The following is a 24,657-nucleotide window of genomic DNA, read 5'->3' on the forward strand; positions in this document are numbered from 1 at the left end:
CTGACCCCACTTTCTCCAAGGTAAATGTACTGAGTAACATTCCACCACTGGTATTTTCATAGTTTTATTTTTTTTTTTGGACCTTTTGTTTAAAATAAATTCATAAAATAACCATACAACCATAAAATATACACAATGTTCTGTTGTACAACAGCCTTTTTGAGCCTACATCCAACAACCATTTATCATTTTTTGCTCTTTCATCTCCCATGAGGCTCTGCTGTCAGTCTGAGGACACCTGGGGGGTACAAGCCAAAAACAGTCAGTGCCTGTGACCCTGAAAATAGAGGTCGAACCAGCTTTACATATTTCCTGCAGTGCAGAGACTCGAGACCGTGCAGGTGCTGTACAGAGGAACGGATGCAGTGCAGACGCTCGGCTGTATAGCTGATTATTGTACCGTAAACGTGCTGGCGGTGGCTCGTGGATGTCCCTCATGTGTTGTGGTTGGGTGCAGACATCTTGCCTCTCCAGGAATGAAATAACGCTCAAGGCAAATCATGACTATGGCAGCACGATGTCCCCACCCCCCTCCACACCTCCGCTGGCTCTTCGAGGGGGCTGCCTGAATGTGCTCCGAGGGGGAAGATGAGGTTTGGTTTATAGGGTCCTGTTTGCCCCCGAATACATCATGCCCACCCTCCCCTCCTGCTTTAAGCTTGAGACTATTATCCAGCAGCCCCCAGTAAGTTCTTATCAGTAGCAGCCAGATGGAGAGCACATGAGCAATACCTCAAGACTTGTTGATGGAGCCGCGCTGGCAGAAAGGCTGTCATTGTGGAGAGGCTCTGTGGCTTCAGATTAGCATCTTCGCCTTTTTCCTTTATTTTATAATTGCCGAGAGACGTCTCATTAATGAGCATTATTTCACTGGCTGTGTGGACAGCTTGAAGGGTTTACAATAAAGAAAAAACTGACAAGGCAAACATTTTATCTGCATGTGCATATCCGTGTCTTTGGCTTTATATGCGTATTTAAAGACTGTAATAAGATTCACTCCACAGGAGGGACACTCAACTGGCTTCGTTTTGGGGCCCCATCACAGCAGCCCCATACATGTTTCTAGGACTTTAGGACATTTCTTGGATTTTAGGATGATTCTACGATTTTTGGACGATTCTAGGATTTTAAGACCTTTCTAGGTTTGGGGGAAATTTCTCAGATTTTAGGATGTTTCTAGGGTTTTGGGAAATTTCTAGAATTTTAAGACTTTTCTAGAATTGTGGGACATTTCCAGGATTCCAGGACATTTCTAGGATTCTACGTTATTTCTAGAATTTGAGGGTGTTTCCAGGATTTCAGGATGTTTCTGGGATTTTAGAACATTTCCAGGATTTTAGGAAATCTCTGAAACTTAATGGGCATTTCTAAGATTTTAGGAAGTTTCTTGGATTTTGAGACATTTCTCAGATTTGAAGATGTTTCCAAGATTTTAAGACACAGGATCTTAGGACGTTTCTAGGATTTCTGGACATTTGAGGCTTAGCTTGGACTGTTTGGGGCTGTGGGGGATCCTCCACTGGTACTTTTTTGATAAACAAGCTCTATTTTGATGATGTTTTGTGCCCTCTGGCACCTTCTGTATACTAAAAGTACAAAAACAATTCCTAATGTGAATCACTTTATTTTTTATTGTGAATTAGAAAATGTTTGTGGGGCCAGATTTGGCCCTCAGGCCATAAATTGAGTATGTCTGCCCCACACTCTGGTGTGAGCTTTTACTGTTAACCCATCAGACCACATCTAATCAGCTGCGGTGGGCAAACTGAGCATGGAGGGGTGTGTTTGCACGATGGCCACAAACAATAGAACATGACAAGAGCGAGCTGGATACAACACTGTCCTCTAGTGCCGCTCACCACCGGCAGCTCGAGGGTGTGCACGCTGAACCAACCCCGCTGTTATCCAGCAGTCTCACGCAGTAAATAAAGCACGAGGATTAGAGCTCAGTAAACAAAAACATGTCCGTGTGTGTTTCCACTAGCAGTAAAAAGCTGAGGAAGAAACTGTGACGGTGCGTTGACAGAGACCGTTGTTGACTGCTTCACCAGTCATCTGATGTCACTGCAGAAAAAAGGACAAGAACAAGCATCCACCAGTACGCAGACTCCGGCCCCCACCTCAATTCTACCACAGGGGGAAATACCCAGAATGCACTACTTGATGCTTTTGTATTGAATTGGCGTCGCATTGGTGCTCTGACCCACTTTGCAGGTTATTTTAAGATTTCATTAACGGGAAGGGCGGAGGAAAGGTGAAGAGGCTCAGCTGTCCTTTCATTTTTAGGAATGCAGATCTGTCTGTCCTGCTTCTGTGCAGCGTTTTAAATGTGTTTCTAAATGCAGAGTTGACATATGAGTAACTGATGACGACTGTCAAGTTCTGTGGTTATGAAGTTATTTCTTTTTTTGCTCAGGGGAAAGCATCATATAGTTAAAGCTTGATCCTGTCACTGCTACTGTTCAAAAACACCAGACGCACCCTGCAGTCACACTAAAGATATAAAGCCACTTAAATAGGAGCGGTGAGCTGAACTTTAAACCACACTGTATTCAGTTTGTTATCAAAACAAGAGCGTATAAAAATAATCTGGTCTCCATAAGATAGCAGCAGTTTAACCCTTTGAACCCTGAGTAAATTGGCTTGAGTTCTTTCAAAAACACGGGAAGAAGGCAATGAGCAAGTTAAAATATTTAGACAATTTGTTTAAAAAAATGGAAAGAAAAGGACCTGAAACATACACAAAAGGGAAAACATTTGCAAAAAACAGAAGACAAAAAAAGACCTGAAAACTAGCAAAATAGAAAAAATAAAACAAGAAAATGAATTAAATTTTCCACAAAAGAAAAAAAAACAAGAAAATGGAAAAATAATAATAAAAAGCAACAATAAATAATAATTTAAAAAAAAAACAATTATAATTCATCTTTTTTTTTTCATTCATTTTCTAATTTCTTGCAGTTTGTGAGGCATCTCTGGCCAATAGCTAATTAATAGTTTTTAAAAGAAAAACTAAAAGTTTCAAAGTTTTAAGGCTTGTGAAAGGCATCTAAACAGCTTAAGAAACTGATGTGAAAAGTAGTTTAACATTTCGTGATCGTACTGATCCGCTCTCATGTCTGCACAGTAAATATGAGCCAGAGGCTTATTAGCTCAGTTCCACTCACCAGAGAGGAAACTCGCTCCGTCTAAAGGTCAGTAAATCCACCTACCAGCTTCTCGAAAGCTCACTGAAACACATTACATCCAGTTGTTGTTTTTGTTGTTTTTTAAATTTGTAAAAAACAACATGATTTTGTTATTTTGGACAGAAAAAGGCTAGTTTCGTTCTTGTTTGCAGTATTTGTACACACAGTGTATACCGGATAAATTCTGCCAATATTTACCAAAATGTCAAAATATTTCTACCTTAAAACTTCAACTAAAGGCTTGTCTCAATTTGAGGCCGGTCTGGTTCTTGGGACGTATAAAGCCGAATTATTGGCTACCAGCTGCAGTTATCTGCTTGGATCATGGATACAATACGTATATTTTTTAAAAAGTTTGTCTATATGGATCTGCTGCACACATTGTTACTTGGTAAGATTCTCTACAATTCAATCATTGGGTTCATTTTACTTACACTTTACTATTTTTTCAAAAGCCATTCATAATTATCATAATTATATATTATAACATTATTTTACAGATGGTCATTTTTGCTTTTTTTTGTTTGGAAATACTTTTTTGGAAGTACTTTTTTTTTTTTTAGCAAATTTCAGGAAATTTTCATGTACTTTTCACAGATTTTTGCTAATTTCTGGGTCATTTCTTCTTTTGTTGCTCATAACCTTCCCATGTTTTTGAATAAAATAAAGCAGTTTTTCCAGGTCTCAAAAGGTTAAAATATAAAAAAATTGGGTTTGTATTTCCATCTTTGCTGAGCAAGTTTTGTGTGAAATGAATTAAAAGCCTGTCCCATATAGACGCCTGTCCCAAACATAAGCCTGTTGAGTTCAATGATTATAGCAAATAATACTCTAGCCTATAAATTAGGAAGGAAGCAGAAATTATATTTTCACGTGATTATAAATGAACAAAAAAGCAGTTATGAATATTATATTTCATTTCTGCCAATGTATGTCCCAAATCCTAAAAAGTGGACTGCAGCAGTTTAACAAGACAGGAAAACTACAGCGAAATGCTGTTTGCAGATAAGACTAACAAACATGCTGCCACAAATCTGTTTTTTCCTAATTACCCCTTTTGTATGCCAAATGTTATCGCACACCATTAAAAACCTGCTGGACTAACAATAACCCAAGAAGATGCCAACACATACTGGTTACTCAACATCTTGCAACCATCTAATTGTGAAAAAGTGACATTACGCTCATTGTTTCGAGAGCCAAGAACTGTTTTCCCCCAGAGAGCATAAAATCAATCGCTCAAGTCTGAGCTCTTTTGCTCCATTACTTTGTAATCCTTTATATAATGTGTCTGAAGCTTATTATGCAGCAGGTCTGGCACACTCTGCCAGTGTGACAAAACAACGTAACCGCGGCCCATTCCAGCTCACCACTTCAAACACATTTTCGTGCATCATTAAGAGCGTGATTGGTGGTTATTACAAGCTACTCTCTGTGAGAACGTCCAGATGCTCTTTTTTGTCAAGGTCAGGATCAAAGCTGGACAGGGAGGAGGCGAAGGAGGAGGGGGTGGATTTTGTACCCATCAGGCACTTGGAGCCTCCGCAGTGACGTAGCAACCAGGAAAGACACAAAATGGAGTCCCAGCTGGCCCCGCACCAGAGTGAGTCAAAGGGGCCGGGGGAGGAGGAGAGAATGCTTCAGGCTCGATTAGGCCCGCATCCCATCTCCATCTTCAGCTCCATCGCCCCGCGTCATTAACACCAAATTCACAGCTGCCACTCTGGAGTATTCGCAGGTGGAGGCTGCATCTTTTTTTTTTGGTGTGCAAGAATGAAATATACTTTGATAACATCTTCTACTTTACTCCCAGCGTCCTTTTTTCCATTTCAGGATTTGCAGAAAACCTGCCTTTCTCATCTGGTGCTGGTGACAAGGAGAGCAGAGCTGACGTTTGCACGCCTCAGGAGGTGGGAGGAGGTGAGTGCTGCCAGAGAGATACACCCACCCTTTTTTACCTCATGCTGCGGAGCAGACCAGCATGCACCTGTCCCCTCTGGCTGTGAACAGGCTGAGAGAGGAACTTCAACTGTCATGAAATGTTTCAAAAATCTACCTTTTTTTTGGTTTTGGGTGAAAAGATGAGAGTGAGAGAAGGAAGAAGAGATGGAGAAGTGATAGGTAATGAGAAATGACTGAATGGGTTCAAAGCGGGAGGGGGCGGGGGTCACGGGGAGGGGACAGACAGATTGGGATGTGAGAGTGAAAGATAAGCAGATAGCCGGCGTGTGAATGGGAGTGACAGTGACAGAGTCCCATGCAAAGATAAACAGCCCGGGTGCAGCCCCTATAATGGCTTCGCACGAGTAATTTGTCACTCCACGTGAAAAGCAAACAGCAGGGGAAGGCAATGGCAACACTTTGCTCTGACACTTACCATCGCCCAAGGATGTCTCAGCAAGCTTTTCCATCTGTCTACACAACTGGTGTGGCCCACTCCTCTGGTCAAGAAACAGAATAAAACATGTCTCTGAAAGCAAATTTAATACTGTATACTAGTGATACTCAACTTACGGCCCGTAGGCCAAATACGGCCCTCTATAGAGTGCTGGGTGGCCCCCCAACCATTTTCTAATTCACAATAAAATTAAAGTTATTCTCACTGGGATTTTTTTGTACTTTATGCTGTCAGAGTGCATAAAACAGCATCAAAATAGAGCTTCCCCCTACAGAGGTCCTAGCTAAGCCCCTAATGTCCTAAAATCCAAAAAAATCAATCTTTTATGCGTTTGGTCGACTGTACACAGAATTGCCCTTTCAGGATGAATAAAGTTGTCTTTAGCTTTATCTTTAAAAATGTTGTAAAATTAAAAAAATGTCCCATTATCCTAGAAACAGCCTAAAATCCTATAAATGTCTAATGTCTGTTATAAATCTTCGAAATGTCCATTAATCCTAGAAATGTCCTAAAATCCTTGAAACATACCTAAATCTAAAAAATGTCCCCAAATCCTAAAAATGTCTTAAAAACTTCAAAACATCCTAAATTCCTAGAAATATCCTACAACCCTAGAAACACGTATGCAGATGCTGCGACCGGCCCCTCCTGTCATTTTGGCCCCCAAGCAAAGCGAGTTGAGTATCCCTGCTGTATACATTTGATCTGCATTTGTTGTTTGAGCTCACAGGAGACAAAAATCACATGATTTGGTGTTAATGTTTGACTTTGGGGGGTCCTCATCCTCTGACCTCGGGTCATGTGACTCTGACGTCCTCTCTGAAAGGTCACCGATTCTGTGAAAGGTCATGTGCAGTTGACAGTGTCTTGAGGACCCTGGGATAAAAACAAAGGCAACACTGAAATCTATTTACCAACAAACAGTGTCTTCATTTTTTGGCAGTTCAGAAGCATTGACACACTTTGCAGTTTTGAAATTGCTCGGTTCAGTTACAGCATACGTTTCACAGGATAGTCCCAACAAAAAAAAGTCTATGAACAGAAAGCTACACTTCCAACAAAAACCATGTGCTGGAAAACGGAAACTGATAATCCACCATTTTGGAGAAAATGACAAGAGGAGTGATTTGTAAACATAATCTAACATGTCAGCGCTGCCATCTTGTGGGTGTTTCTAAAACTACACACACTTCGCTCTGCAGGCGAGACACGCCAGGTGAAAGCAGCTTTTTCATGCTCTGGTCAGTTTAAGATTTGGGGCTATTTTGCTTCCATTACATGTGTTTTTTTATACTAGTGGAAAGAAAATGTCCAAAATACAAATTTGGTGACAAGAAAATGACCTAAAAAGAGATATACAGAGGGGAAATAGGGAAAATAAGAGAATTATCAATTAACTATGTGAAAATATAAAGAAAACTGTATTTATAATGATTAAAATTACGTATTAAAAATTAGGGGAAAAAAGCTATTTTTTTCAGGTCATTTCCTAGTTTTGGTCTTTAACTTTTCTTTCTGTTTTTTTTTGACAATTTCAGGTAATTTTCTTGTGTTTTTAATATAAAAATGCAGGGAATTTTACAATAAAAAAAAATAGAACCCCAATATGACAACAAAATTCAACAAGAGATTTGAACCCGGCGTTATTCAATGTTCAGATTTTTGTTCGAGAAATGTTTTTTAATCTGAACAAGAATTTTGAACCTGCTTTTATCGATATTTAGATACCTAGTTGATTATTTGTATTAAGACAGTATACAAATTATCTGAAATTTTAAGTTTAGGTCTGTAATGAGACAGTATCTCATTAAATATGAGCTACCTTGCTTAAACTCTCGGAATAGGAAAGTTTCATGGTGATATCTAGCAGTCACTTTTTTAAAATCCTATCCACCTGGAGTGTCTCCCCTTAAATAATAAAATAAAGTCCCTTATTGACAGTCACTGTAAATTATTTTAATGGCTAAAAAGTTCAAAATATATATACTAAATGTGTCTATGTACAAAAAAAATGTTCCCTTGGAGACATAAATAAACATTTAAGAAAAATGCTACATAAAATATTTAAATCCATCAGTTCAGATTGGTGGAAAAACAAACATAATTTAGTGAAGGCCTTTTGTTTCACCTCCTCCTCCACGCAATAAAACAATCATCAGCCTATCAAAATGCTCTCTGCAGCGCCCCCCAGCTGCTGCATGTGAGAATGCAACACCCTCGGCCTTTTCCCTGAGATGGGCAAAAGCTCGCCGTTAGCTTTCATTTGGTCTATTTTCCTCGACAGATCGGCGTCGCTGTCGATGACCAGAGTGCACCTGTGGGCGTAGCTGACCAGAGTCTCTTCTCCTTGGCGAAACATGCCCACCAGGGGGACCATGTCTTTTCCGGCCAGGTGGAGCTCGGCGATCGACGCCGTGTTGGCGATGGTGTTCCGATCGATTCCGAGATGACGGAAGGCTTCGCTCATGCTCTTCTTCTTGATGAAGGCGGACAGGACTTGTTTGTAGCGGTGGATGACGTACTGGACACCAGTGGCTGGTGGAATGATGAACAATGGTTATTACAGAAGTAAAATATTTCGTCATTAAAAACACAGTCTAGGCAAGTGATAAAAACTTTTCAGTTTGCCAAAATAAGTGTTTTTTTTATGCAATCATGCTTAAACCTCATGCACTTCTTCAATTTTCTGACTAATTACACATTTGGTACAAAGAAATGTACCCATAAATGTATGCAATATGCATTAACACAGCCAAAATGAAAGTTAAAAAAACCAAAAATGTACCAATAGTTGCATGAGGGTTAAGATAATCACTACCAAATGTATTTTTGCATCAAACAATTTACAGACTGTAACAGCAGTCTGTATTGTTACTTTGAGACATTTTCGCACTTGTGCATGAGTAAACAGAAAATATAAAACTGTCGAATAACAGCATTAAGTAACGTGTGATGTTAACTCCTGCGAAAAAAAGATGACATGACTACGACAAACACAAACAAGTTCTGCATGTTGATAGTCCTAATATTTTGTGCTCGGTGGGGACAAAGAGTAAACAGGAAGGTGCTGTCTCGCGGCCACTGAGCTCCACAAAAAAGTCCCGAGGCCACCAATGTCAAAGAGACGTTAGTAAAACTGTTGACAGAAGCCCTCGCACTGCAAACAAGTCAATTATTAATATTTCTGAGGAGTTTTTGAGCCATGATGGTATTATATGTTTGTATGTAAAAATCAGTGACTCCATCACAATGTTAAGTTTATGAGCCAAATGGGAGAAACACTACAGCACATATTCAGAGGGCCGTATACCGAAAAAGTAAACCGACAGGTGAGCTGCTCCACCGGCATGCATATGCACCATTTTGGGTCTGGTATCAACATGTAAATATAAAAACATGTAAATATAAATAAACCCAACCCAATGCTAATATCAGGGCAAAGGGTTATGTGTGAGATGTTTAAATAGGCAAACGATCCGGTGTGACTGATTACAACCCTTGAGCAAACTGGCTTGATTTCCTTCAAAAAGATAAAAAACAAATAACCAAAACATGAGCAAGACATTTTTAAAAAGTACAAGAAAAATTTACTGCAAATACGTAACAAAAAAAACCCAAAGAAGCAACAAGAAAAAAAGAAAGTAAAAAAACAGGTTTTAAACAGCCCTCAGAGTCACAGAGAGCATTATAAAAAATAAGTTAATGTTGAAAATGGCGAGATCGCTTTTAAGATTTGTCACCAAAACTACTGCTGGTTGGTAGATCAGAAACACGTTGAATTAAACGCAGACTTTTGCTCATTTCACAAATCCACCTGTTTCTTTCTGTTTTCCACAGTGCGAGGGAAGCGATACTCTCCATGTTTGTTGTCTATCCGGTTTGCTACTGTAGCTCCTGTATTTGCATGAGTAAAGTCTAAACACTTAAAATCTGTTTGTTCTGTGATGTGAAATTCATGGCCGTGACACCCTTGAGAAGGAGATTCTGAATCTCAGTGGGACTTTCTCCGGTTAAGCGTTGGAGATCACAGGAGCACGCACCAACATTACTTTATTCATTAGAATTTGGTCTGAAATTGCTGGAAACGTAGTGTGTTTCTGGTGTGAGGCCAGTGTTAGTAAGCACTTTTTATCTCATTACTACACAGAATACACATACACAATACAAATTACACACAATAAAAGGCCACTCTAAAAGTAACAAAACATGATTATTACCTCTCTTTCTGCTGTAGTCCTTCCCTTTCTTCGATCGTTTCCTATCCTTATGGTGTTTCTTCCGCCTGTGTTCGCTCGAGGCTGCTGAAACTTCAGATGAATCTGATGCTTCAGAACCGCTGTCGCTGCTGTCAGATGAACACGAAGAAGCTCTTTCTCTCTTCCGAGATTTGTTTTCTGGGTGCTGCACTTTGCTGGGTTTAGGAGCTGCGTAATTGACACAAATGACATGAATAACAGCGTCCAATTAGTATATTAGTAGTAGTAGTAGTATTAGACAGACAAATACGGTTTCATACTGACCTTCAGCGAGTGGGCTTGGTGATGCAAAAGTTGGCATGGAGCGGTTACTTGTGAGGTTTTCAATCTGGCTTCTCAGAAACTTGCGGTCCTGCATCAGGTCTTCCACCTGCCTCTCCAGTGCAGCGATGCGCTCCTGTTTGCTCTCCAGCATGCACTGCAGCTTGGTGATGGTCAGCAGGACTCGAGGGGGCAGGCTTTCTGAATGTGAGGCAGCTGGAGGAAGACAAATAGCCATGTGGAGAGTGTGTGAAAAACAGCATCATCAGATGATTTAACTGGCATAGCTTTTATCCTTCCAAACAAATGTGGTGTAGTGTGGTTGTTGCTTTGTTTATTATTGTGTATTTGTATAATTAACAGGAACAATAAAAACCCAATTATTTATATAATTAACAGGGACAATAAAAACCCAATTTGCCAGAAAAAACATTAGTAGTGATGTTTGTGCATACCCAAAATGTGGTCAAATGCTAAAAGTCACCTACGTTTGAAGCCTAAAAGCTAGTGAAACACACACGGATTACTATAAAACACCTGCATTTGTAGCCTAAAAACTGCCCAAAAAAATCACAGATGCATCACCACAAAACACCCATGTTTGTATGCTAAAAGCAGCTGGAAACATGGCATTGCATATAAAATACACAAATATACAGACATAACTAATGACTCCCACACTTTTGGAGCTGAACTGTTCATTAATTGCTCTGAGTCTAAGTTTGCATTCACCGCCTCTGCAGCAGCTGATCAGCTCTGATTTGATAATAAGAACAATTATCCAACAAACAAATTCATGGTGAATCTGTATTTGCAGAGACCCTGCCCCCCGTCAGTGTGTTTGAGATGATTCTGGATGTCAACCTCCTGGCAGTTTGTCGCCCCCAGCCAGCAACGGCCTACCAATGCCTTTACATTTATTAACATATTTATTTTTGAAAAGTCAACAAATGATGACACCTGAGTGCCTGGGTCTGTTAAAGTCTCAAGTTCAGCTCTGTCTAAAATTGTTCTCTGGAATTCATCGAGGAGGTAGGTGAAAGGAGCACGTTAGCGAAGCCAGGCGAGATTGTGCAATAATGTCTAGAGTCTATGGTGTATAGTTTATTTGTAGTTGCTAAGAAAGAAGTCAAACCGATTTGCTTTCAAAGGACTGATGAATTTCCCCGGTGTATGGATCAAGCTGGGCTTTCTTAACTGATCTTCTCCTGTCCTGCAGCAGGTGGAAACATCATGGCTTTCTTCACTCACCAGCTCTACAGAGGTTTTTCCTCTTCGGCTGTCAGGAATATTGTTATTAAGAACGTAACGGTCATCGGAGGTGGACAGATGGGTGCAGGGATTGCACAGGTAAGAGATTAAATTCTTTTGGTCTACTATAATGGAATATGATTCCTTTGCTGTTCTGGTCCCTATTTATTGTTTGCTCCCACCTCAACATAACTGACATTGACAGTTGTGTTTCTATTTATTTTAGCTACTAATGAGCTACAGCCTGCGGGGCATTTAAACAAGTGAGGACATGATCATGCTCTTTTTTTTTCCTATGAGTGGAAACATGTACCGTATGTCTGACTGATTAAAAAAAAAAAAAAAACATAAACTGTTGTTTTTAGATGGGTTTAATACCTCTAATGACATCTAAGTGACTGTTATCTGTGGGCCAAATAGGGTGTGGAAATGTACATAAACATGCCAATGTCAAGAGCTCGCCTAAATATTTCTTTGCTTCATGCTCTCCCACTGAGTCCTGCGTCATTTAATAAGCATCTACTCTCTACAATGGTGACTGTCAGTTGTCGTTTCGTGGTTTCCTAGTTGTCCCTTATGCTTAATTATTTCCTGTAATGTTTTTTCGGGCGAGGACAAAAAAAGTCTTGTTCCTTCATTTAATTTTCATTTCCTTCATTGATTACTCATGTGGGCCTTGTGGTTGCTGAGATATACTCTATATTTAAATAAAGACCATTTTTGAGCAGAGACCTGAAAAAGGGAGCAGTGTGTGACAGGTTTAATTATCTCCTTTCTGAAAGGTTGCAGCATCAACCGGCCACTCTGTGACTCTGGTGGACACGAATGACGACTTCCTTAAAAATGCTGTCAAAGGAATTGAAGGGAACCTTCAAAGAGTGGTCAAGAAGAAGTTTGCTGATAAGCCAGAGGTGAGGTACTGCACATCACCCGGCCAAATAAAAGCAGTGAGAGCGAGATGTGTGTGGTTAACGGGACAGTTTGCTTTGTTTCAGGCAGGTGAAGAGTTCATCCAGAAAGCTCTGCAGAATCTGACATGGACCACAGATGCTGGATCTGCAGTTCAAGCCACAGATCTTGTGGTGGAGGCCATCGTGGAAAATCTAAAAATCAAACAGGATCTCTTTGGTCGGCTCGACAAGCTGGCACCAGCGTGAGCGCTGTCCTGTTTCTGTCCAATTTATTAGCTTTAAGTGTTACATTAGAAGCTGATTACTGTCTGTTCTGGGTTTCATGGAGCTCTGTCTGCTGTTAATAAAAGCATGTTTTTACTGCAGTTTTCAGTATTTAGAAAACTCACAATTAACTTGTGTTATTTCCAAATCAAGAACAAGTTCTGGGGCCAGATGCATAAAACTCTGTAGATTAATGGCTCAGTGTTGCCAACTTGGCAACTTTGATGCTTATTTAGTAACTTTTCTGACCTCTTAGTTGTGGAATGTAACTAAAGTACATTTTCCAATGTACTGTACTTAAGTATGGATTTAAAGTACTTGTACTTTTTCTTAAGCATTTTCTATTCATGCTACTTTAATCTTTTATTCCACTACTTTTCAGAGGGAAATATTGTACTTTTTACTTCAGTACATTTATCTGACAGCTTCAGTTACTGTACAAATTAAGATTTTCACATAATCATGATTTTTTTTATGATATTTTATTGTAAAATAAATTACTCAACAGTTTAAACAAGTACAGCTGCAAGGATTAGTAATTAATCAATCCGTCTAATCGGAGATAATTACTTGCCAACTCTTTTAAGACACATTTTTTTTAGATAATGCTGAGTTTGAAGTGTAGCTCTTCCCCTCTATTTTTATCCTCTTATTTTTTCAGGGTGTTATTTCTTAATAATTTTGATGTTTTGATTGTGTTTAAAAGTGTATTTTTCTGCAATGGGTACTTAATAATAATAATAATATTTCTTATTGTTATTATTATTGCTATTTTTTTATGTTTTACTCTCTTTCTGCATATGTTTTAGACACACTATATTTGCCAGCAACACATCCTCCTTTCATATTACTGACATCGCCAGCTACACCAGCAGGCTGAATGCATTTGGTGGCCTTCACTTTTTCTATCCGGTCCCTATGATGAAGCTTGTTGAGGTGTGTATTGACAGTGTGTCAGTTATTAAGTGTTTTGATAGTGAAGCCATGACTCAGCCTATTCTGCCTCAGAGAACAGAGAACAGCCTGAGGCCTGACGTTTTTGCTCACAGGAATTATATAAGTTGACCTCATTGCTCGATGTTTAATTTAAACATCGATATTGTAACATTATATACAGTATATGAACACATCAGGAAACAGCTAAGAACAACTAGAATCCAAGTTGCTGAAGTATTTCTATTTCACAGGTCATCGAAACCTCAAAAACAAGCCAAGAGACTGTAGATTCCCTCCGAAACTTCTGCAAAATGCTTGGTAAAACACCGGTGTCCTGCAAGGTAAGATTTGCTGTGTCATGTCACGACAGCTGTCGTCTCTTAAAAATATCACAGCCCACCTAACTGCATTTAACATCTCTTTAATCAGGATACACAAGGATTTATTGTAAACCGCCTATTTATTCCCTACCTGTTTGAGGCCATACGGCTGCATGAGAGAGGTATGTATATAAGTGATGGCAATAGTGAGATATCCACAGTTTGTGTATTGGGATTGTAGGGCAGCTGTTTTATATACCACAGGGACATGCAGGTGGCAACTTTTCTTGCAAAGCTTTACAATTGACAGCAGAAATACACAGATTCACTCGTTTTACTAAACAAAAGTCAACTCAAATTGGTGGTGGTGGTTGAGTATTTTCCTCCCAATGTCGGCTTTTTAGTCTGCACACTTACTCAATGAACCAAAAACAAAGACTTGCAAAATGTCAAAAAAGAAAAGCCAAAGTACCGACTTGCTAAAACTGGGCATACACTGTGCGATTTTAGAAATGTTATTATTAATTTGAATTCATATTGTATGAGTAAATTGTCTGAGACGTGAAGCCACATCTCTCAGTTAATATGCTCACACTATATGGTCTGATCGTCAAGCCACGACCTCAGAGCTCACACTGTAATCATCTCGTAATTGTGTTTTATCGACATTTTAAAAAATGACACTTAAGTTCTGTGCAAATCTGTAATGGAACCCTGTCCACTGTCTCTACAAACGCCAAACCGGTTTGGCTGTCTCGCCTCTCTGAACTATGCTGGGCTACACACAGCAGTTAATACTGAGGCTCTGATTCAGTATCCCATGGTCATTTTTTGTAGTCTCTGGTTGATTTCTGTAGCTTTGCATGGTTGCTGTTTTGTTTGGCTGTTGTCTTCCTCAGGTCATGGATCCATGAAGGACATTGATACTGCCATGAAACTTGGTCTTAGTTATCCTATGGGACCCCTTGAGATTGCAGATTTTGTAGGACTAGACATCCTTAAGTTCTCCATGGATGGTGAGTTAAACTAAGTGGAAATTACAGGTTTGATGTGTCCACTGGTGGAATGTAAGTACTCAAGTATCACTTAAAGGTAGGGATGCAGCGATCAAGTTTTTTTGCCCCTGAACGCGATCCGAGTAATTTGATATTGAATACCTGCCAATACTGAGTCCTGATTGGATACTTGTATAAACCTGGATAAAATGCATCTGGCATTCTGCTGCTCCATCTGTGCCCAGAGTACGCTCTGTGCTCCAAGAGTGTAATGCACTGAAAAACTGAAGTGTACATATACTTTAATAGCGCTCCTTATGACAGTTCAGTTCCAAAAATATAAAATCAACACGTGGCGGCAGATGTTTTAATACTGGCAGGCAGCCATGAATAAATGAATGTGTGGGGAAACCCTGAAGTACTTTTACTTGTACTCTTTCTTTTTTTTATTTTTCTGATTATATTTACATACGTTTACTGAATTAAATTGTTGCAAGGAATGAGAAACACAGATAATTCAATTAAACTGATATCTTAGATATTAATTCCTGTTCTTCTTTGTAATTGCTTATTTTTAGGTTGGTCTGAAGCGAACCCTGGTAACCCACTCTTTGCCCCGAGTGAACTGCTCAACAAGTTGGTTGCAGAGGGAAAACTGGGCAAAAAGACAGGAGAAGGATTCTATAAGTATTGTTAATTTAGTAAAAAAAAAAAGGCATCCAACACTGATACGAAGCACCTGTCATCTGTAACTTTGAACTTTATCCTATATTGCTTTTGTAGGCTATAGTTGATTTTTTTTTAAACTAAACTTTTACTTTTATACTAGTTGTAACTCTTATTCTAATTATTAAAAAAAATGTATTTTATTTTTATTTATCTGGAATTATTAAATGTTTTTATGCTGCTGCAACATCTGAATTTCCTCCCTGGAGATCAATAAAGGCGTATCTTATCTATTCTTATCAAGATGGCTTTTATCTGTCATTCCATTATCTTTTGCATATCCACTGAATGACATCTTTTTGTGTGTAAGAGATTCAATCTGATTAAAACTGATTTTATTCAGTACTTGTCTGGTGTTTGTTCTTGTTGTCAGTGCGAAAGGTGATGACTGCTGTGCAGATACACATACAGACCAGGATTTCCAACACAATCATTTATTTGTGGCAGCCCACTACGGTCAACACATCTGCTGCAGCATACTGATTTTATACTTTTTGTGGTGACGATCTTCTTAAGACACATAACTGGGTGTGGGAGCAGACCTGTTTTCAATGAGATGCCGAGGCAGAATTCACAGTTTCCTGTTTAATCTAAGATGCACGTTTACAAAAAGAATCGGTGAATCCTATTGGCATATAAAATAAACAAATACACAGACATAACTAATGACTCCCACACTTTTGGAGCTGAACTGTTCATTAAGAGTGTTATTGCAATATATGCAACGTTTGGTTATGCATTGTACAATACTCTCAGAGCGCAGAGACGGAGCAGCAGAACAGCAGGCGCAGTGAAAGTGGAATTTAATCATTAATAACTTTGAGTCTAAGAGTTTGCATTCACCACCTCTGCAGCAGCTGCTTCTCTCAACCATCAGTCTTATCTGATCAGCTCTGATTTGATTTTGCAGAGACCCTGCCCCCGTCAGTGTGTTTGAGACGATTCTGGATGTCAACCTCCTGGCAGTTTGTCGCCCCCAGCCAGCAACGGCCTACCAATGCCTTTACAGTTACGTTTATTAACATATTTATTTTGCATAGTCAACAAATGATGGCCCCTGAGTGCCTGGGTCTGTTAAAGTCTCAAGTTCAGCTCTGTCTAAAATTGTTCTCTGGAATTCATCGAGGAGGTAGGTGAAAGGAGCATGTTAGCGAAGCCAGGCGAGATTGTGCAATAATGTCTAGAGTCTATGGTGTATAGTTTATTTGTAGTTGCTAAGAAAGAAGTCAAACCAATTTGCTTTCAAAGGACTGATGAATTTCCCCGGTGTATGGATCAAGCTGGGCTTTCTTAACTGATCTTCTCCTGTCCTGCAGCAGGTTGAAACATCATGGCTTTCTTCACTCACCAGCTCTACAGAGGTTTTTCCTCTTCGGCTCTCAGGAATATTGTTATTAAGAACGTAACGGTCATCGGAGGTGGACAGATGGGTGCAGGGATTGCACAGGTAAGAGATTAAATTCTTTTGGTCTACTATAATGGAATATGATTCCTTTGCTGTTCTGGTCCCTATTTATTGTTTGCTCCCACCTCAACATAACTGACATTGACAGTTGTGTTTCTATTTATTTTAGCTACTAATGAGCTACAGCCTGCGGGGCATTTAAACAAGTGAGGACATGATCATGCTCTTTTTTTTTCCTATGAGTGGAAACATGTACCGTATGTCTGACTGACTGATTTAAAAAAAAAAAAAAAAACGTTTTGTGGTTTCCTAGTTGTCCCTTATGCTTAATTATTTCCTGTAATGTTTTTTCAGGCGAGGACAAAAAAAAGTCTTGTTCCTTCATTTAATTTTCATTTCCTTCATTGATTACTCATGTGGGCCTTGTGGTTGCTGAGATATACTCTATATTTAAATAAAGACCATTTTTGAGCAGAGACCTGAAAAAGGGAGCAGTGTGTGACAGGTTTAATTATCTCCTTTCTGAAAGGTTGCAGCATCAACCGGCCACTCTGTGACTCTGGTGGACACGAATGACGACTTCCTTAAAAATGCTGTCAAAGGAATTGAAGGGAACCTTCAAAGAGTGGTCAAGAAGAAGTTTGCTGATAAGCCAGAGGTGAGGTACTGCACATCACCCGGCCAAATAAAAGCAGTGAGAGCGAGATGTGTGTGGTTAACGGGACAATTTGCTTTGTTTCAGGCAGGTGAAGAGTTCATCCAGAAAGCTCTGCAGAATCTGACATGGACCACAGATGCTGGATCTGCAGTTCAAGCCACAGATCTTGTGGTGGAGGCCATCGTGGAAAATCTAAAAATCAAACAGGATCTCTTTGGTCGGCTCGACAAGCTGGCACCAGCGTGAGCGCTGTCCTGTTTCTGTCCAATTTATTAGCTTTAAGTGTTACATTAGAAGCTGATTACTGTCTGTTCTGGGTTTCATGAAGTACTGTGCTTAACTATGGATCTGAAGTACTTGTGCTTTTTCTTAAGCATTTTCTATTCATGCTCCTTTATTCTTTTATTCCACTACTTTTCAGAGGGAAATATTGTACTTTTTACTTCACTACATTTATCTGACAGCTTAAGTTACTTCACAAATTAAGATTTTTTCAGAAAAATCATAAGAGTATGTAAAATATGAATCTTTATTATGAAATAAATTACCCAACAGTTTATACAGGTACAGCTGCAACAAGTTGGTTAATCAATCTGTCAATTCACTGATAACTGATAGCCAACTATTTTGAGACACATTTAAATCTTTTTCGAAGAATGCTGAATTTGGAGTGCTTTTTCTTTTAGATTTAAATAATTTTGATTTTTTTGGGTGTATTGTTTCTCAATCATTGAGACTTTTTTTGAGTGTGTTTAAAAAAAATATTTTTCTGCAAAAGAGTATTATTATTATTATTATTATGTATTCTTTTTCTAAATGTGTTCTAGACACACTATCTTTACCAGCAACACATCCTCCCTTTCCGTAACGGACATCGGCAGCTCCACCAGCAGGCTGGACAGATTTGGTGGCCTTCACTTTTTCTACCCGGTACCTATGATGAAGCTTGTAGAGGTACGTCGCCCGCAAAAACTGTTTATCTTTGTTTGAACAATACACATGAATGTTGTTATACCGCTGCAATAGGGTTTCTTTTGGTTTGGTCACATGAGTATTAGGATTGGGCAGTATCTATTTTTTCATACCTATATATATGTATATATATATATATATATATATATATATATAAACTTAACTATCACTCTTTCACAGGTTATCAACATATCAGAAACAAGCCAAGAGACTGTAGATTCCCTCCGAAACTTCTGCAAAATGCTTGGTAAAACACCGGTGTCCTGCAAGGTAAGATTTGCTGTGTAATGTCACGACAACTGTAGTGTTTAAAACATATTACAGCCAACTTGACTGCATCTGATATCTTATTCATCAGGATACACAAGGATTCATTGTAAACCGCCTAATTATTCCCTACCTGTTTGGGGCCGTTTGGCTGCATGAGAAAGGTATGTACATCAGTGATGGCAATAGTGAGATATCCACAGTTTGTGTATTGGGATCATTAACCACAACAGTAGAGGGCAGTTACAGGGGCATGCAGGAGGCATTTTTTTGGCGGGATTAAAAAGCGATACAACTGCCAAAAGAAATATACAGTTTCACTCATTTTACTGAACATAAGTTAGCTCAAATTGGCGGTGGCTGAGTATTTTTCTCCCAACGTTGACTCTTTAGTCTGCACAGCTACTCAATAATGCCAAAACAGACTCAAAAAATGTCATAAAAGAAAACATCCTAATAGCGATTTTCCTTAAAAACTGAAAAATAGAGACATACACCTATTAAATTCAAGTCTCCGTCTTTTACCAAATTAACTGAAGCCTAAGTACCATTTTGGCTAATCTGCTGGCAGCTACACCTTATTAAAAAAAAAAAACTCACCAAAAAACATCATGGTTTGTCCTGCATCTGTCTCTACCACAGACTATATAACGATGGACAACATGCCAGTTTCCTCAGTGTTGTTTTTCAAACTCGATCGCCCCCTGGTGTCTGTCTGCAGTATAGGTCATAAAGCCCGCACCTCCATGTTAGTGAACAAACAGCACCAAATACTGAGGCTCTAATTCAGTATCCCATGATAATATTTTGTAGTTTTTGGTTGATTTCTGTAGAGTTGCATGGTTACCGTCTTGTTCTGCTGTTTACTTCCTCAGGTTATGGATCCATTGAGGACATTGATACTGCCATGAAACTTGGTGCTGGTTATCCTATGGGACCATTTGAGCTTATGGATAATTTAGGAATAAAAACTCTACAGTCCATCATGTATGGTGAGTTAAACTAAGTTGATATTACAGGTATGACGTAACCAATGGTGGAATGTAAGTACAGTACAAGTACATTTACTCAATTATTACTTAAAGGTAGTGGAGTCCTGATTAAGCTTTTTTGGCCCCAATTTTGATCTAGTACTTTGATATTGAGTATCTGCAAATACTGAGTCCCAATCGATAATACAGCTGCACAATGCACATTTGAAGTACTTAAAGTAAATCATATTTTTCTGATTATACTTACATATTTTTACTGAATTAAACTGTTGCAAGGAAAGAGAAACAAAGGTAATTCAAATAAACGGATATATTAGTTATTAATCCCTGTTCCTTTCTGTCATTGCATATCTTTAGTTTGGTCGAACGCGAACCCTGGCAACCCACTCTTTGCCCCGAGTGAACTGCTCAACAAGTTGGCTGAGGAGGGAAAATGGGGCAAAAAGACAGGAGAAGGATTCTACAAGTATAAGTAATTTACTAAAAAAAAGCATCCAACACTAATAAAAAGTGCCTGTGCCTTCTGTAATTTCTAACTTTGTCTTTAATTGTCTTTGCCGGCTATAATTGTTGTTTTTTTCTTTTTACTTCTATTTTCACACTTAATGTGCCTCTTAATTACATCCTTTTTTTGTGGGTAAAGGGATTAAATCCAATTATAACTAACTTTATTGAAAACTTTATTGGGTGTTCTCCAGTGTATGACTGCGACTATACAACAATCACCAATGAAATAAAACTGGATTATCAAAATGTGTTCATGTTCTGGTAGAAGCTGGAGTGCTTATCGGGTTGGTAAATGTTTTTTATATATTTATCTATTTTTGTTGAGCCGTGTTTTATGTGTGTTAGTGGAATCAATTTTAAGTAAACTTAACTGATTGGAATTATCTGTTAGCCATTTTTTTCCTTTTATGACCAAAAGCAAAAAATAAAGATGTGGCAGAAAACAACGTGACATGACACACTGTCACGGAGAAAAAAGCAGAGCGTGTGAAAGCGCTCCTACCCGACATGGCACTGCTGGGTGTGTTGTCCTGAACGGCATCGGCCGAAGCTCCTGTTTGAAAGTTCTCCCACTTGATGATCTGGAGGTCGTCTTGTTCCTGCTTCAGCCAGGCCGGAGAGGTGAGCCTGTCTTTGCACCTCACAGAGCTGGAGTCAATCTCCACGCAGGGGGAATAACCCGCCGGCTCCTGCTGCCACACGGACGACATCGCCTCAAAACCTGGGAGAGAACCAGAGAGGCGTTACGTGGGTCCCGTAACCGAGAAACGCTCACAGATCAACAATTCACAGTTCATCCAAAAGAAAGGCAATGTCAACATTCAGAATTTACACTTTAAGAACCATTTTGCTAAAAGAACATTTAAAGTTTTATTAGAATTTATATTTATTTATTTAACAATCCAAGCCTTCAAAAAACGGTTTTGTATAAAAATCTGCATAATATAAAATCAAATTATTATTATTATTATTTCATAAAATAGTTAGATGAATTAGTCAGATCTTTATTTTGAAGATGGAAAATAAAAAAATATAAAAATCCCTCCCTTGTTTACTATGCTAATATTACTGTCTTCTTTGTGCTCGTGGTGTCAGGAACATCAGTGGAACTGAATTGTGAAAAGTCTTACAAGCGAAGGATGTGAGGATTTTGTCCATTTTGACAAAAGGTTAATCATATAGCGATATTTGTATGTGTGATCTAGGCAGCTAACTAAGGTTATCTCCAGCAGGTAGCCAAAAACACGGTTTTATACATCCAAAGGACTCGGCGTATATTTGAAGTTTCCTGGTATCTTCTGTGCCACGCCCTCACTGTGACCACTTTTGAGTCAAAGCTAAAAACCTGCCTTTTCTACACTGCCTACTCCACCCCGTAATGACTGCAAACTTATTTTTAAATCATTTTAAGTCTTTTTTTTTGTTCATTCATTTGGCTGATTTGCTCATTTTAGTGTGTAATTTCCAAAACAATAACAAAAACCCATTTTATACTTTTCTCACTCTGCAAATTTCCAGCAGGAGAAGAAAAACTGAAATGCATACGATTAGCAACTAATCTAAATACAAGAACACCACAATAATTAATGCAATGACTGATGTTTTCATCATTATAATCACAGAATTTATATTCAGCGTGTTCGTGTCCTCCTGTAATTAAATAAACACGTGTTGAATATTGTAGTCCTCATTATGAGCCGTCAGCGTAACCTTTCAAGACATCATCAGCACTGTGGCCCTTCTGTTAATTTGGTGAACTGTTTATTAATGATTACTGCAGCGAACAGTGCTTTTACCTTTGCACTAAATAACTTAATAACGGCACACAAACTGATAACGACCAAATTATTTATTAATCCTAACTTAGCCTTGTGAGTTCATGATGTATGAAGCATTAATGCACTCACTGGAAAATGATGAATCATGCAATAGTTAAGCATTAATTAAAAATAAGCAGGGAACTGGAGTTGATTTATAATTTCCATTTTGTTATACATACACAAATATACAAATTTGGTCTTGTACTATAATAATAACCATTAATATTATTATTATTACTATCATTATTATCATCCATACAGAATATCAGAATATCTTTACATGACAATATCACATCAAAGCATGGACACCAGGTATTAGTTATTTTATTTATAATTTTATCATTATAGATAGATACATATATGCATACATATATTTATATTCTGCTATTAGTGTCACTTTTATGTTAGTAATTTCAATGTGTTTAGGTTTCTTATAACTCCGGGAAATTTCAACCTTTTTTTGGGCTGGAGGCCCACCCGTTTTATCGGGGTTTTTTGTTTGTTTGTTTTTTTCTCTCTCCCTGCACTGTACTGTGTTATTTTTGTCATTTGGTGTATTTGAAATTGTGCAAATAAATGAATCATTCACTTAATTAATTAATAAACTAAGAAAACAGTAAAAAAAAAAAAAAACTTAGATAACTCTTATGGCATCAACATGATTATTTGTTTTCAATGATAATTTCCAGAAGACACCCATATGTCAAACAGGTGGAGTGCCTCTTTAACTAATCATAACCGCATTAAATCACCATGATTCAATCATTACTTCCGTGTTTTTGTGTCTCTATCATGAACTCATATTGGTATCATTGACTGCAGAGTATCTATACTAACTAGGAGGTGATGCATTCAGGTGCATGACACCTAGATGAAATATTTAAGTACTTTCTTTATCTACTTGTTGTTGCAGAGTTGATGATGGTCTCTACTTATCTTTAACATGTGCAAGCTGCAGCACCTGAACACATCATGCTGCAGTGATAAATCTGGCCTCATCACCTGACACAATGCATGAGAATTACTCTCAGAGAAGTCAACTACTGCAGCCTATGAAGGTATTTTAATGTTTTCAATGGTAGTACACGGTGTGAAAACACTATTAATGTGCCATAATTTAACGACAAAGTCAGCAGGCCTATTATCTTCATCCCTATTGATTTATTACAGAAATACAGAGGTGTTTTAATTGATTTTAAATCAGCATATTTCACATAAAGTTTTAAAGCCCATAAAGCGCGCAGATGTGTTTTGTGTTGCAGGCTATAGGAACAGCCGTTTCTCCTTGCAGTGGTGTAATTAGCTTCCACCAAGATGGATGCTAATGACTGTAATTACCAGCAAAAGGGGGAAAAAGGAGCAACAAAGCGAGTGAAACACACAGAAAAACGTACCTTGAAGAGAGTCCAGCGGATAAAACCTGTGTTAGAGATGTTCCTGTGTTTGCGTCGCTGTTTGCTGAAGTCTCACTTTAGGTAAAAATGCCACGTTTTCAAAAATATAAACACAGACGAGTGTTGAAATGCGAGAGCACAGGGACAACATGCGTGTCTGAGAGAGGGGCGGCGCCAGAGAGCCGCCGCGGGACCGAGCTGCGTTCAGGGGCTCCGCCACAGTCGGACTTCTCAAATCCATGTGAGAGACAGTGCTGGAAGAAGTACTCAGATCCTGAGTTTAACGCTTTAAAACCTGAGCAAATTGGTTTGATTTATTTCAACAAAAAAAAAGGAATAACATGCGAAGAAGCCGGCAATAGGCAAGCAAGGAAGACATGACCCCAAACTTAGCAAGATTTCTATTTTTTAAAGTTTAAAAAAAAGAGTTTAAAAAAATAAAGTGCTTTAAAAAGCACTAGGCTATTATATATATTATATGTTCTAGGCTATTTGCTATTTGCTTTGCTTTAAAAAGCAAATAGCCTAGAACATATACATATTCTGTAGTATGATTTTAAATATGTCACTACGATAATAATTAATATTTTTTCCTATAAATTCTTTTGCTTTTTTCTTAAAAAAAATTCTAAATATACTAACTTTTAAATTCTTTGTAACATTTCTTACAGAGATGCTTATTGCTTTTCCTCGTGTTTTTGAAAAAAAAAATCCCATTATGACACAGTGGTGGAACAAGTAATCCAAACTTGAATTTAACCCTTTTATACCTTGATTTATTTTTTTAAAAAACAGGTGAGAAAGCTGTAAGCAAAGAAAGAAGAAATGACCCCAAAACTAGCAAGAAATTGTTTTGTTATTTTTAAAGTGTAAGAAAATTATCTGAAAAGTAGTAATAATTAAACAAAAAAATACCAAGCATATAATGTCTTTTTAAAACATAGCCTAGAATATATATATAATTTAGCATAATTTTAAATATGTAACTATGATAATAATTATTAGTAATTTTTCCCTAGCTAAAAAAAGATGAAAATAAGATTTTCTAAATCTACTAACTTTTAAATATTTTTGTAACATTTCTCACAGAGATGCTTATTGCTTTTCCTCATGTTTTTGATTATGACAAAGTGAAT

At 38.2% G+C, this 24,657-nt stretch overlaps 3 protein-coding genes and 1 long non-coding RNA gene across 6 annotated transcripts; 3 read left to right on the top strand and 1 right to left on the bottom strand.

Moving 5' to 3' along the window:
• Positions 1-108: 108 nt before the first annotated feature.
• LOC121960577 (uncharacterized) lies at positions 109-23,746 on the bottom strand. 3 transcript variants are annotated; one of them, XR_015775356.1, is made up of 8 exons: positions 23,522-23,746; positions 20,810-21,028; positions 10,107-10,319; positions 9,804-10,010; positions 7,902-8,121; positions 6,378-6,462; positions 5,566-5,629; positions 109-238 (listed from the first exon to the last, which is right to left on the bottom strand). XR_015775356.1 is itself a non-coding variant. In XM_088071965.1 (6 exons), the coding sequence occupies exons 2-6, from the start codon at positions 21,015-21,017 to the stop codon at positions 6,414-6,416; spliced, it is 897 nt and encodes a 298-aa protein (XP_087928091.1). In that variant the 5' UTR covers positions 21,018-21,028; positions 23,522-23,746; the 3' UTR covers positions 5,735-6,413. The 3 variants fall into 3 exon arrangements, 2 of the variants coding, with proteins under 2 accessions (XP_087928091.1, XP_087928090.1); XM_088071965.1 differs by lacking the exons at positions 109-238; positions 5,566-5,629 and having other exon boundaries at positions 5,735-6,462; XM_088071964.1 differs by lacking the exons at positions 109-238; positions 5,566-5,629; positions 6,378-6,462 and having other exon boundaries at positions 6,492-8,121.
• Positions 4,798-8,000, top strand: LOC148186070 (uncharacterized). The gene is made up of 3 exons (XR_015775357.1): positions 4,798-4,926; positions 5,022-5,108; positions 7,871-8,000. It is a non-coding gene; the product is annotated as an uncharacterized LOC148186070 (long non-coding RNA).
• LOC121960578 (hydroxyacyl-coenzyme A dehydrogenase, mitochondrial-like) lies at positions 10,377-12,739 on the top strand. Its single transcript, XM_042510359.2, has 3 exons — positions 10,377-11,453; positions 12,137-12,265; positions 12,350-12,739. Exons 1-3 carry the CDS (start codon positions 11,337-11,339, stop codon positions 12,509-12,511), a joined length of 408 nt encoding a protein of 135 aa, XP_042366293.2. The 5' UTR covers positions 10,377-11,336; the 3' UTR covers positions 12,512-12,739.
• Positions 18,292-20,802, top strand: LOC121960579 (hydroxyacyl-coenzyme A dehydrogenase, mitochondrial-like). The gene is made up of 5 exons (XM_042510361.2): positions 18,292-18,523; positions 18,722-18,811; positions 18,900-18,972; positions 19,684-19,800; positions 20,158-20,802. The coding sequence occupies exons 1-5, from the start codon at positions 18,386-18,388 to the stop codon at positions 20,274-20,276; spliced, it is 537 nt and encodes a 178-aa protein (XP_042366295.2). The 5' UTR covers positions 18,292-18,385; the 3' UTR covers positions 20,277-20,802.
• Positions 23,747-24,657: the final 911 nt, after the last annotated feature.

Source organism: Plectropomus leopardus, chromosome 21 (genome assembly GCF_026936395.1).
Source record: "Plectropomus leopardus strain MGB_pleo_1.0 chromosome 21, ASM2693639v1, whole genome shotgun sequence".
In the NCBI taxonomy this organism is placed as follows: domain Eukaryota; kingdom Metazoa; phylum Chordata; class Actinopteri; order Perciformes; family Serranidae; genus Plectropomus; species Plectropomus leopardus.